General features: G+C 40.1%; 1 protein-coding gene across 2 annotated transcripts; it reads left to right on the forward strand.

The window, feature by feature from the left end:
* The first annotated feature begins 1,271 nt into the window (after positions 1–1,271).
* On the forward strand, positions 1,272–7,972 carry TSPAN6 (tetraspanin 6). Of its 2 annotated transcripts, none has more exons than XM_046674143.1 (8): positions 1,272–1,498; positions 2,462–2,650; positions 2,937–3,011; positions 3,884–3,982; positions 4,481–4,615; positions 5,020–5,103; positions 6,353–6,458; positions 7,123–7,972. In XM_046674143.1, the coding sequence occupies exons 1-7, from the start codon at positions 1,412–1,414 to the stop codon at positions 6,419–6,421; spliced, it is 738 nt and encodes a 245-aa protein (XP_046530099.1). In that variant the 5' UTR covers positions 1,272–1,411; the 3' UTR covers positions 6,422–6,458; positions 7,123–7,972. The 2 variants fall into 2 exon arrangements, with proteins under 2 accessions (XP_046530099.1, XP_046530098.1); XM_046674142.1 differs by lacking the exon at positions 1,272–1,498 and adding an exon at positions 1,648–1,922.
* Positions 7,973–14,201: the final 6,229 nt, after the last annotated feature.

Below are 14,201 nucleotides of genomic sequence, written 5' to 3' on the forward strand. Positions count from 1 at the left end.
TCCCATCCCTCTAGAAATAACACACACTCGACACTCAGTGTCTGCCCTCAAAGAACTTACGCTTTAGTTGAGAAACCAGATCTTAATACATACTCTGTGCTGTAACAATATAGACCAAACTGTTCACGATACACAACATGGAAACATGGAGCTACCTACATACATGATTTAATAGGAAAAAATACACTTCCATACTTTAAATGCCATCTATAATTTACTAGGAATGTCCAATTATAAACTTTCCTTAGAAAACACTGTCTTGGGTTCTAGGAGGATATAAGCAGCTGGGAGAATTTCCTGGGGATGGGCAGATACCCCTCACAACCAAATACCATATGCAGCTTGTATAGCAGAGGAGGGGGTTGGAAAGCACAGTAATCTCTAGCTTTGGCTTTGCTATTAGCTGTGAGATCTTAGATTTCAGCCTTTGTGATCAGCTGGTTCTTGACCTGAAGAACCAGGCGGCTGGAATATACAGCGCCTTTCAGTTTTAACATTTAAAAGGGGGTCACATTTGCCTGGCATTCTCCGTAGCACCTTCCCTTTCAAAAAGTTTGTAGCTAACTGAACTTAATTTCAGCCTTTATTATTTTGAAACACTTTTCCTCAACTTTCCAATTACTTAGAGGATAAGGGAGGAGCAGGATGATTGAGGTTTGCAAACTCCTATAGGGAAATTCTAAAATTCATTATCAACCTTTCATACTTGGAATTCTTTCAACAAGTGATTATTTCCCACAATCCATTCATTCTTATACCCCCTCCTCGCCATAGAAAACAATGTTCAAAAACTGAAAATCACAAAACAAGTTGAAAAAAAATCAGCCTAATTCCACCACTCAGGTAAATTTCACTTTTCAGTTTTTGTTTAAAAACATGTAACTGTACGTATCGTTTTGCAATCTGCTTTGTTTCTCTTTGCAAGTATATTTCTTGTGCGTCTTTGCCATGTAATAAAATAGTCTTAGTTCACTTTTAACCTCTTTTCATTCCTTTCCTTCTCTCTAGGGTACCAGGGGCCGGAGTGGCCGAATCTCACAGCGCTGCTGGCGCTGCTGGTGATAGAAACAATATGATAAAGTAATAAGGGAGGGGGAGGGGTGGGGGGGCAGGAAAGATTCTTTGAGAGAAAACATGAAAAAAGCTCCACTTGAAGATCTAAGAAATTTCCGACACTAGAACCTTTGTATATAGTTTTCGGTAACCCTCGGCAGGGGGCGCTCGGAAATTGTCGTCACTTTCCGGACGGCCTCCCAGACTTTACCCTCTAGAAAATTGTCCAGTGTTTCCGGCTCTTCTCAGTTGTATCCGCTCGTAAGTTTTCGGCAGTTTCCGGGGAGACTCGGGGCCTCCACGTCTCGCTCGCTCGGTTCCGATCGCCTGGTGCGGCGGGGCAGGGTCTGGGCTAGTCATGGCGTCCCCGTCTCGGAGGCTGCAGACTAAACCAGTCATCACTTGTTTCAAGAGCGTCCTTTTGATCTACACTTTCATCTTCTGGGTGAGAGATGGAGGCCCCTAGGGGCGGGAAGGGATCCCAGGCTGTAGTGAGGGGGTGTGACCCTGAGCCGGGGGAGCTCAGGTCGGGGTTGGGGAGGGAGGCACAGCTGGGTTTTGGGCGGCCGTCGCTGCTGGGACCCCGGCGCTGGCGACAAGTTGCTGGGGCCCGAGCTCGAGCTCGAGCTCAGGCGTTTCGCGCCGCCGGGGTCCGGGTGTTGTACGACGGCAGCCGATAGGCTGAGCTGGGACCCAGATGTGCCTAGCGTTCGAATTCGATGCGGGAGGCGAGGAAGGGAGTTAACCCCCCTGAGCACGCGGGGTGTCCCCAGACGTTGGAGAGGCGAAGCTTGCCGGCCCCTCTGAGGCCTCGCTTGCATAATAGTCTGTTTCTTTTCACTGCTTCATACGAGAGGAGTATTTCTCAGGTAAGTATGGTAGTGGCTCCACTCCCGCCAATCTGTCCTAGGGCTTGCTTTTGTGTACCATTCCCTTTGTACCCTGTGCTCATTCTCAGAACTGGGGGGGGGGGGGCGAGTTTCTGCAACTCATAGAAATACTTTTTTTCCCCTCCAGGAAGGTTTTCTTCCTAAGGCGCGAGTAAAACAGTTAAGGAAGTTTTGATCCTAGGGCAAATATGCCATGGGCTTGTGTTTACACAAAAAACAGATGCAATTTAAGAACTTTGTTAAGATGCCTTCTCTGGCTGTCCCCGAGTTTTGCCCTGGCTCCCTGGGCTACCTAGTGATCCAGCGTGTGGCCTTATCGAGGCTTGTCCTTGTGTGCGGATCCCCTTCCTACCCTCCCTCTACTGCCCTCCCTTGTCTGCCTATCCCAGCCACAGCTCTGTGGCCACAGACTGTTAAATCAGTTCTCACATCTACTGTTTCTTAAATGCTTAGTGGTTTGTGGTTTGAATGTGCTGCTGTATACAGCGTATAACTTTCTCTTCTGATTTTCCACATAGATCACTGGTGTTATCCTTCTTGCCGTTGGCATTTGGGGCAAGGTGAGCCTGGAGAATTATTTTTCCCTTTTAAATGAGAAGGCCACCAATGTCCCCTTCGTGCTCGTTGGCACTGGCACTGTCATTATTCTTTTGGGCACCTTTGGCTGTTTTGCTACCTGCCGAGCTTCTGCATGGATGCTAAAACTGGTGAGTTATTGTTTTCCTTGGAATTGATTCTTGGTTTTTGAAAAGCCTTATATGTTGTAGGCTTTGTTCTTGGAACCGGCCGTGGCCCTTTACGATTTTTCCTGTGCCATATGAAAACTTACCAAGTAACAGTTCAGCTGCCAATTCCCACTTCTGTTGTGTTTTCCCTGCCCTTTTCAATAAAAACATGCTGAACTGATTGAGCAGACCATTTTTTTCTTTGACTCCCTTTGCAGCTGTGATGTATCTTATTTATGCTGACATGGACTTTCTTTTTATCCCGCAGTATGCAATGTTTCTGACTCTCATTTTTTTGGTTGAACTGGTCGCTGCCATCGTAGGATTTGTTTTCAGACATGAGGTAAGTCTGAGTTTGGGAACTTTGTTAAAATTTAGACTGTAAGAGATAAAAATGGATTAATTTAAGTAACAGAGTTAAAGACAACTTTTACTAGTTTAAAAATCACTTGACAGCTGTGTTTAAGGCTTACTTTTCAACCTGTAGCTGACAATAATGGCTTTCTGCTAAAAATTCTAGCCTACTTTTAATATAAAAGAAAGTTTAGAAAATTGTAAAGACTGACAAGCAACAGAAGAAAATTAAAGGTACCTGTAATTGTATGTATTTCCGGTCTTTTCCTGTGTATAAGTACGTATTAAAGTGGAGATAGTGCAGTGTATAACTTTACTAATAGGAAAATGTTTAAAGCACAAAATTGATACCTTCTCCGCTTAATGCCATACATTTTGAAAAGATCGGATATACTTAATGCAAATCATCAAAGCCTTACTATTGAGGAAGAAATGAGGGTTCCATCTGGGGTTAGGAAATGAGTAAGTAGTGAAGGCTCCTCAATGAGAGTGTTTTAAAAGTGGAAGTGCAGTCTCCTAAAGTCAGGTTTTGTAGCTTAAAAATTCCAGAGACATCAAATTCGTACTCAGTTTAAAGTGGGGGAATAGCAGTAGACAGCTGCCACTCGAATAAATACATGTTCCCATGACACCCTGAACTTGTAGTGGGTGTCATCTTTTACTGTAATGTTTTGCTTAGTAGTCCCCTCAGCTAAACTACATCCCTCTGAGGACAAGACTGGACCATAGAAGTTAATTACCATACATGTTGCTGCTGTCAAAGATTAGGACCATTGGTTAGAAGTGGGAATTTCTTCTTTGACCTAGAAGCCAAAAGAATCTAGGATCTTTGTTTACCGGCATTGTGTTTCTTTGCTGTAGATAAAGAACAGCTTTAAGAATAATTATGAGAAAGCTTTAAAACAATATAATGCTACGGGAGATTATAGAAGCGATGCAGTAGACAAGATTCAAAATACGGTAAGTGGTCATAGGTGGTGGCTTCTTAAGAGGGGAACACATTCCCTGTCACCTCAGAGAAGAGGATAGGGCCCTGGCTACTAGATGTTGTCCACTTGTATTATATTCTCATTATAATCTTAGATTAGGAGAAAATGGAGATATGTCCCTGGAAGGAAGTGTGGGATGATGCTAGGTGACATATTTCCATTTTCTCGATTAGGATGTACACCTCTTCTCTTCACTCCCCACTTACATCATGGACCAAGTACTGTTAGTACCGACTATAGCAGGAAAGTAAGGCCAGTCCAAAAATGTCACACTTGGTATTGGAAACAAGTGCTAATCTCTTGAATTATAGTGCCAATTGAGGACGGACACTTTAAAATATTAGGATAGAGATCATTGAGTATAATGAGTGTTCTTCTGAGCACAAATTGTAATCTAAGATGGTAAGTTAAATGTTTGACTACAAAGTTGTAATATGAACTATAAATGCTTTTGTTGGTTTTTTTCCAGTTGCACTGTTGTGGTGTCACCAACTTTAGAGATTGGGAGGATACTAGTTATTACTCAGAAAAAGGATTTCCCAAGAGCTGCTGTAAACTCGAAGATTGCTCTCCTCAGAGAGATGCAGATAAAGTCAACAATGAAGTAAGGGGCCTTTGGAATTTATTTGAAAATATTAACTGAATACAGAATGCACTCAATTTTTAATTTTTACTCACAATACACATAATCCTCAATAGGCAGGGCAGGTGTTATTCTCATTGAATAAATGAGGAGACTGAATCTCAGAAACTTTGTGACTTGAGTTCATACAACTAGCGGGTAACACCTTTAAAAGCGTAGTCTGAAAGGTGGAACTTCTGTTCCTCAAACTTCTGTTGAGAGCATCGTGCTTCAGAGGAGACAGGATTTGTTATATGAAAGAGCACATTTTAATAAAATGACAGTCAAAGGCTGTGGTAGCCCAAGCTCGTCTTTCTGCAGAGATGTATGATCAAAGTGTTTATTATTGCTTGTGCTGTGCTTAGATGTTTTTTTCCTCCCATTAGGGTTGTTTTATAAAGGTGATGACCATTATAGAGTCAGAAATGGGAGTCGTTGCAGGAATTTCCTTTGGAGTTGCTTGCTTCCAGGTACGTCCTTGTAGTTAGGAAGTGTTTCATCCCTCCTGTAGGTGTCAGCCAGAAGATTTCCACTTTGAAGGCCTCAGGTTTTTGCCTCAGGGACCTGGATAGCGAGGGCATTTTCAGAGAAGTCACATTTTCACCAAACCCTCAGCTTCTCATCACAGTGTAGAAATAGTTTTGTATATGAAACACATGTAGTCAATCGTTTGTGATTGGGTCTTTATTTAGCTTGCTTTCATTTGGGAGGAGGGGATATTTTGCTATTTTCATTCCAGTTTTTTGATGACTGCGGAGTTTAAATTTTTATTTCCATCATCCCTGCTCTTTTTGCCATGGCCAATAATGCCTTGAAACTACAAAAAGCAGGGCTTAGAATTAACTCCTAGCACTACATGTCTTTTGAAAGCACTTAATGGTGGAAAGGCCTAGTGCCCTCTTCAGTGTGGCACCTTTCCAACGTCATAGTTCATTAATTAAATAAAATGTGAGATAGATGGGAACCTTGTTTTGCTCTACAGTCAGTCAAGATTCCAAAACATTATTAGGATCTTTCTTTCCTGGGCTGCAACTGCCTGATGAGTTGCATGTAAGTTCCAACCTATTAAAATTGAGAGCGTACAACCCCGCAGTCAATATGTGCCTGTTATTTTGGGTAGATGCTGTGTTGTGGGTCACATATTATTTCCTGAGTTGTGCTGCTTCTCACTGTAGCGTGGAAAATTTGTATTGTGGCTCTAAATTTTTTGTAGGGAATGTGGGTTTTTCCTGTATTAAACGTTGTGGAGATAAGACCAAAAGCATCAACATACTTCATTTTGACCTGTGTAATTGATTTTGGAAGTCTAATCTTAATATATTTCTAAAGCAGCAGGCATGGCTATGTCTGAATCTACACTAATAAAATAGCCACTAGCCACCTTTGAAAGGTTCTAATTAGTAAATAAAATAAAAAATTGGGTTACTCTAGCCCCATCTGAAGTTCTCCAAAGCCGCATGTGGCTGGTGGCTTTTGTGTCGGACAGCACAGGTATTACACAGCATTTCCATTGTGAAATTCAGGGTCACAGTAGCAGTGCAACTTCACTTATATTTTTGGAAGGTGATCCAGGTGCTGCAGAGTATCAGACATAACTGTCTAGAAAAACCTAAGGAAGGAAATTATTAGTGAATTAGAAGTAAAAGGAGATTGTACTTCCATTCTGAGTTCTTTAAGCTCTTGTGTATGTATTTAATTTTGTCTGTATTTTATTTCCAGCTTATTGGAATCTTTCTAGCCTACTGCCTCTCTCGTGCCATAACAAATAACCAGTATGAGATAGTGTAACCATCAGGTCACGGGCTTACTCCTCTCCAACGTTAAGGTACGTTCATTGTGGTCCTCAGGTCTGTCAGTCCTGGTGTTTCCTCCAGCCTGTGTGTGTGAGAGATGGACTGAGTTTGCCAAGAAGGTCTTATCTAGCAGAGCATTCAAATCTTGTTGGTACTGTGTTAGCCCTGCATGGGCAGATCAGGTCTTTAAATACAAGGCATGGCCAAGAAGGACAGAAGAGGTTTTCTGGGTTTACCTACATATCAGCCTAAAGATCCTAAGTGGTCCCCTTTCTAACAAATTTGGACCTAGAATGAGGAGAAATGAAGAAGCCCAATAGTGACCTTACTTGTGAGGTTCCCTGGCAAGTATACTCTGCTCTTGACCAATACTGGCATTTTCCCTAGTCTTTTCCCGAGTTCTCATTGACCATAGTCCTCTGGTGGACTATTCATAGATCCATAAACTCATCTAGCCTAACCAGGAACCAGATTTTGGGGAAACGTGTTTTAATAACTTTAGTATTTGAATGGTCAAACGTGAAAACTGTTGCTGGCTGAATTAATCCCTAGGGCGCCTTTCACGTTTTAATTGAGCCACTGACTGGGAACACATGAAGGTTCTTCATTAGCAGAATAGATTAGAATGTGTGCAAGCGAATGCAGATACTGAAATTTGGGTTACAAGTAAATTAACTTTTTTTTCTTTAATTTTAGGACATTTACATTACCCCCTGTGAACTACAAGATTGCCTGGATGGAAGACTGCCAAACATTACTTACGGATAGATAAAAAAACTACACCAATAGTCTGATTCAATCAAGACATTTGTTCAATATGTTATAAGTCCACCTTCTGTCCCATTCACGTTAGATCATTGAAACCCCTGTATCACTCTCAAACACTGGAAGAGCTAGTAAATTGTAAATTAAGCAATATTGTGTTCCTTTTGACTTTTATTTCTCTCAATGTGGAGCTTTCAAAAGGCGCTGTGAATTTTCTATTTTGATGTAGTGTTATAAAACGGAAAATTGACCCCTCTGAATGTTGATATAGTGTGATAGAAAATTGACCCCAACCAAGATTATCTGGTTTGATTGTATAATTTGCATCAGGAAGTTAAAATGTTTTGATTAGTCTGTTCTCCTGGTAGGCAGAGTCACATTGTGTAGTTTAATTCTAGCCAGGAGTTGGATGGCCTCATCTTTGGAGTTGCCAGATGGTGGTGACCGTCTCTGATCTAAGACACTACCAGTGTTCTGTGACACATCGGGTTGCAGCACACTTACATTTCTTTGCCTCCGAATTAAGTTGTTTATACTGATGTTTCTATTTCCTCTATAGTTTGAAAGGTTCTAGTTATTACTTAATGGTGTCGGAATTATTGTATTTTTCTTGGGAATTTAAAGTAACTCATCTTCATTAGCTTTAGCTGGTATTTCCTTACCAGGTTGATATGACTGACTTGTCAATATTATGGTCAACTTTAGTAGTCTTAGTTTTGGTTTGTGTCTGTGATTAATAACTCTAAATCTTTCATACAATAAATATTGTTTTCCTCTAAAATCGTTGTGTTTAAATTAACTTTTAGAACATCTAGTAGGATGGTTGTTTTCCACTGAGAAAACTAAGCCCCACATTTCTACTTGGAGTACAGTTTTAAATATGAAATGTAAAACTGAGGTCTTGACTCTTTGTGTCATAAAAAAAGAAAAGTCCCTGTTTACAACAACTAGTCCCTATGAAAGGATTACGTTCCTAGTTAGGAAATAGCATATTCTTAGCATTCTCCTAGAGGTCAGATTTGTTTGATTGTATAGTTTACATTAAGAAGATACATAGAGAGGTAACTTGTACCTTCTGGGTAATAAGGAAATTAATGATTAGTTGAAATTAGGAAATCCTTTCTCTGGTTTTGGATTTCTTTCCACATCCATCAGAACCTAGTTTCTGATTGCCACATATCCACACAGTCCTTGAATTTGATGGTAAGGGGGAGTCAATCACAGTCATAAAGTGAACAAACACTAGTTAAATAAGGTTAATAATGGCTTCTGGGTACGTGTTTTAAAATGCTTGGAGTTACTACAGAAAGGATATTCTCCGTTAAAACATTTGACGGGCGATTTTTGACATAAGAAGGTAGAGCGAGGAAACAGTTGAAAAACAGTGCCTTTCCAAGTACAGTAAATCAGATTTTTGGCTATTGGAATTAGTGAAGCTGAAGAAGCAAATATTTAAAGGATAGTCGGAGCAATTTTTAAATAGGTACTTTCCCCTAGGATGGTCTAGAAGAGACTTTCAAAGTTTTCCTTAAGTAGTTTCTAAGTTAAAAGTTTTGCCTCATTATTAAAAAGAAAAAAAACCACCAGAAGATAAGAAAATTAGAAAGAAAAAACACCACACGTCACCCTTAAGGTGAGCTGTTGTATTTATTTTTAAAGTGGGTTTGTTTTAGGTGGCCAGTTACAAAAGGCCCTTATAGCTAAGATGTGTACGTGTGCCTGGACTGCAGACTCCACCTCCACCTTCGATGTGCCAAAGGTGTCCTGTGGGTTGTCTCCCTTCCAGGCACCAGGTTGCATACTGCAAGGAGGCTCAGAACTGCACTTTGAGAAGCAGAGCTCCGTGGGTATATTTTCTGAGAGTGTGGAAAGCTTGGCAGCTTTGGCCTATTCCTGTGGGGGTTGAGTTTGTGTTGTAGGCAACAAACTTTTACAGCAATAAATACTGAATACAAGGTATAAATGCCATTTCTGTTTCTCCTCAGAGCTCACACAGGATTTGAGACTTGATGTTTTTCAACCTCCTGTTAGAATCCAGGTTGGGACATTGCCAGTGATGCAGCCAACCAAACCGATTAAATTATGAGAGGCAAAGCGATGTATGCATTTATTTGTGAAACTGAGGAAACTTTGGTTCCTTCGGACTATTCTGTGTAAACTTTTGTTGGTATTTGTAGAAAAAAATCTCACACAAAGTATAAATACCATTTCTGCTTTTCCTCGCAGCGTACGTAAGATACATTGAGATTTGATTTTTTTAAGTTTGTTGTTCTTTGAGGCTGACGCTTTGCTGTGATGTGGTGACCAAAATTTTAATTCAAAAAGGAAAACACAAGGCTAATATTTCAGAAGAGAATGCATAAACTGAAACAGTTACAGAGAAATGAGACTTTCATTTTGAAGTCATTGGTCTAAAACTCTGCCCAGGTTCCTTGTGAGAGAGAAGCCATTATGATCTAATTATGGCTTTTCTATTAGATACCCATACCCCATGGAGCTTAGAGGAGGTAGGCACTTGTAAGAGCACAGAAAATGCTAATGAATTAAGTGAATGAGTGAGTGAATCTAATTATAACGGTTCTTTAATGTTCTGTGTGAAATAAATTGATAGAAATATCTCATTCCATATAAGCCACTGTTTATATAATAGCAACCACCTGCCCAGTCAGAAACCAGTTAACCTCAGAAACCACTGCTAACTTCCTCCTGGTTAAATCACGTTCTGCTGTTTCTCTTTTTTGAATTCGTTGCTGTACTTGATGCCCCCGAAGTCTTGTTTTGTTTTCTGTTTTGACTTTGTAATATCCTGCTTTTCTTTCCTTTCACTGCTCTTTCTGGTTTACTTTGCTGCTTTAATTTCCTCCTACTTTTCAAGTGCGGCTGCCCCCAAAGGCTTGCATTTAGCTTTCTGCTCCTAGATTATGCTGACCTCAGAGGGATTAAACGGAGGTGATCATCAGGCCTAACTCCTTGCTCTCTGGTTGGACGCTTGAGTTGTGTGTTGGTCCTAGAAGCTTGCTTATGGCCCCCTCCCCCCTCCAACTCCCAAGAGCTCAGCATTCTGAACAGTTAAAAATTCAAAACTTCTATCATGTAGGCCATGGAGAGTAGGCACTCACTCATTTGATGTTGACTGAACTGGCAGCCTTCACCAGGAATAATGCAGTTTATGGGAATTGGAAGAAATGGACCAGTTGCTCTAAGAGTTCATTATCATTGGCTCTAACACATGCATTTATCAGGTGCACATGAATTCTTTGGGTGAGATTGTCATACTTGGTCTGATGGTGGTCTCATTATCACGCCCTCAAAAGTTTTTATGAAAAAAGGAATTGAAGTGGTGACTTGTAAAGACGACTCTCTTCCAACAAGTTTCTCACCACCTTTGCCAGGAAAACATAAGCCTAGCAGCAAAATCCTCAAAGCAAAGCAAACTGGCATGGTGCTTGTGTGGATATAGACAATCAATTCACAAATGGGTGCATACAGCATCTTAGTAGGTGATAGAACTGTTCAAAATCATCGCTGGAAAGGTAGAGTAGCTACGTTATGTACACAGGGCAACACGCCTGGAGTATAGTACAATAGATTTGGAGAGCTGAGGGACAGCATCCACACATTTTCACTCGGGCGTGTACTTCCTTAGCAGGAAAATGGCATATAAGGGAAGGTAGACCCTTTGCACAAAGAGGTTTTTTTCCTACTCAGTTTCTTCTCCCCCACAGGGGCGGCAAGAGAACTAATGTTTATTGAGCGCTTACTAATTGCCAGACATTGTGTAAGGTGCTCCAATCAACTACTCTGTGCAGGGAGGTGGCTATCCTCGTTTTTCAGAAAAACCACCAAAAAAGCTAAAGATTGCGTTAAATAACTTGCCCAAGGTCACACAGCGAATAAGCAGCAGATCTAGGATTTGAACTTAAATCTGTCTGACTCTGAAGCCCATGCTTCTTTCATTGAATTTTGCTGCATCTTACTAGCAAAAAGGCTCTGGGGATTATGTGACGCTAGTCCACAGCCAGAGAACAAAGTAAGAAAAGAAAAGATTCTCTTCCAAATATCTTTTAATCAGTCTTTATTGAATATGAAATCTTTCCAAAGGAAACCTTCATGAAAAAGAGTATTCTGTTTTCTCACAACATGCTCTTGTAGGGTGTTAGCATACAATAAGTATATATTAAAAACAAACAAACCCGGTTGTTACTCCCCAATGCCACAACATTATTGAACCAAAGAAATGATTACAAAGAGCCCATCACAGTCTAAACATTAACCCCTCCTATTTTCTTTTAACCATTTTATCACACAGTCGAATGCTCCCTAAAGTTTATAAGCTAATACTTCCTATGTTGGTAAAGATACTCCACAACGCTTAGCTGCTTTCATAACGTATTCCCTCATGAGTATCTTTAAACGTTAAGTGGAAAAAACACCCAACAAAAACAAACCTCTGCCGCACAGGCATACACATATGCTAGAGGCAGAATCACTCTCCCCCTGTAGGCACAAATCCAAACGTGTGCTCTCGTTAACTGGGTTTGTTTGCGCACGTGCACACACATGCAGATAATCTACCCCCCTCAGGACAGCAGCAATTTCCAAGTCCCCCAGACCCCATGGTGCGCCCCAGGACATCGAGGGAGTTCAGAGCTGCGCACCACAGCTCAGTGCAGCCTTGAATCCAGCCCAATCACGGTCTGGCTCAAGCAGGAGAGCAAGCAACACAGGCCCTTCTTTCATCGTCTTCCTCAACCCCCACTCCGACCCCCCTTGGCCTCAACCCCATCCCAGGGTTCTGACACTGGCAGAACGAAATGTAACAGAAAATGTATCATGGTAATAATTTGAGAACTTGGCTCGAAGACGTACCCTGAAGAATTTAGAAAATATCAAAAAGTTTAGGGAAAATTAAAAATGTAAAAATCTGACAAATCAAAGCTAACTGATGTTTTGATTTAAAAATAGATGTTTCTTCTCTACAAAATGAATACATGAATTATAAAATGCATTAAAAAATTCAGAGTTCAAAGTGGTATAAAGTAATAAATTCGTCTCCCTCTCCGGCCCACCCTCATTCCCACTTCCCAGAGGGAATTACTGATAAAAGTTCCTTGTGATTCCTTCCACATATTGCCATCTACAAGTACATCTGCAATTTTTTTCTCTTCCACAAGTGGAAGCTGTGGTTAAGATCACAAGTTATGGAACCAGACTGACTGGGTTTGGTTCCCATCTCTACTAATTACTAGTTGAGTGCTCTTCAGCAAGTTACCTAATCTCTCTGTGCCTCAGTTTCCTAATTTATGAAACAAGGACAGATAATATTACCTACTTCCTAGGGCTGTTATGAGGATTAAATGAGTTGCTACATGCTAAGCATATGGTAGACGCTATGTGCTATATATACGTTAGCTATAACTTAAAAAATAACTGTATTGAGATATATTTTATGTATCATAAAATTCACCCATTGCAAGTGTACAATTCCATGTTTTAATCAGTTTTAGAACATTTTTATCCCCACGATGAGATCTCTCCTGCCCATTTACAGTTAATCCCTGTTCCCACCCCTAACCCTAGGCAACCATTAATCTACTTTCTGTCTCCATAGATTTGCCTTTTCTAGACATTTCATATAAATGGAATCATACAATATGTGGTCTCTTGTGTCTGGCTTCTTTCTTTTCACAAAACTATTTTTGAGGTTCATTCATGACATAGCATGTGTCAGTAGTCCATTCCTTTTTATTGCTGAATAGTATTCCATCATATGGATATACCATAATTGTCTATCCACTTGACAGTTAGTGGACATTTAAATTGTTTCCAATTTTTGGCTATTATGAATAATGCTGCTGTGAATATTTCCATGTGAGTCTTTGTGTGGACATGGGTTTTATCATTTCTTTCAAATAGACCTAGGAGTGGAATTGCTGGATTGTATGGTACTTTTATATATAACGCTTTGACAAACTCCCAAACTGCTGCCAAAGTAGCTGTGCCATTCTACATTCCCATCAGCATCCAATGAGAGTTCCCATTTCTGCATATTCTTGTCAACATTTGGTGTTGTCTGTCTGTCTTACACTCATTTAGTGAGCACAAAATGATATCTCACTGTAGTTTTAATTTACATTTCCCTAATGACTGATGACATTAAGCATCTTTTCATCTGCTTACTAGCCATTTGCCAATCTTCTTTGGTGAAAAGTCTGCTCACGTTTTTTGTCCATTTAAAAAACTGGGTTATTTGTCTTAACTTGTAAGAGTTCTTTACGCATTCTGGATACATGTCCTTTATCGGATATGTGTTTTATAAATATTTTCTCCTAGTTTTTTTGTCTTTTCATTTTCTTAATGGTGTCTTTTGAAGTACAAAAATTTTGAATTTTGATAAGGTCCAATTTGTCTTTTTTTTTTCCTTTTATGGACCATGTTTTTGGTATCATATCCAAGAAAACTTTGCCTAACCTAAGCTCCCATGAATCCTCTTATGCTTTCTTCTAAAAGTGTAAGATGTCTGTAGCTCTTATATTTAAGTCTGAAAGATTTAAAGTCAATTTTTGTGTAAGGTGTGAGGTAAGGGTCTAAGATCATCTTTTCACACGTGCATATGCAGTCTTCCCAGCACCATTTGTTGAACATCCTTTCCTCGAATGAATTGCCTTGAGATCTCTGTCAAAAATCAGTTGACTTTAAATATTAGGATTTGTTTCTGAACTCTTAATTCTGTTCCATTGGTCATTATGTCTATCCTTATGCCAGTACCACACTATCTTTCTTGATAACTATAGCTTTACGGTAACTTTTGAAATTGGGAAGTGAGGGTCCTCCAACTTTTTTTTTCAAGACTGTTTTAGCTATTCTGGATCCTTGCATTTCCATATAAACTTTGAGATCTCCTCGTCAATTTCTGCAAAAAGGCCTTCTGGAATTTTGTCGGGGATTGCATTGAATCTATAAATCAATTTGGGGAGAATTACTGTCTTAACAATATTGAGTCTTCCAAT

Source organism: Equus quagga, chromosome 10, assembly GCF_021613505.1.
Source record: "Equus quagga isolate Etosha38 chromosome 10, UCLA_HA_Equagga_1.0, whole genome shotgun sequence".
Lineage (NCBI taxonomy): Eukaryota > Metazoa > Chordata > Mammalia > Perissodactyla > Equidae > Equus > Equus quagga.

Excerpts from the sequence above, each read along its gene's own strand:
- TSPAN6 (XM_046674142.1), top strand. The coding sequence starts at position 1,773 with ATGCGGGAGGCGAGGAAGGGAGTTAACCCCCCTGAGCACGCGGGGTGT. Across the intron at positions 2,651-2,936 it reads CTGCATGGATGCTAAAACTG|TATGCAATGTTTCTGACTCT; the intron begins GTGAGTTATTGT and ends TTTATCCCGCAG. Across the intron at positions 3,012-3,883 it reads GATTTGTTTTCAGACATGAG|ATAAAGAACAGCTTTAAGAA; the intron begins GTAAGTCTGAGT and ends TCTTTGCTGTAG.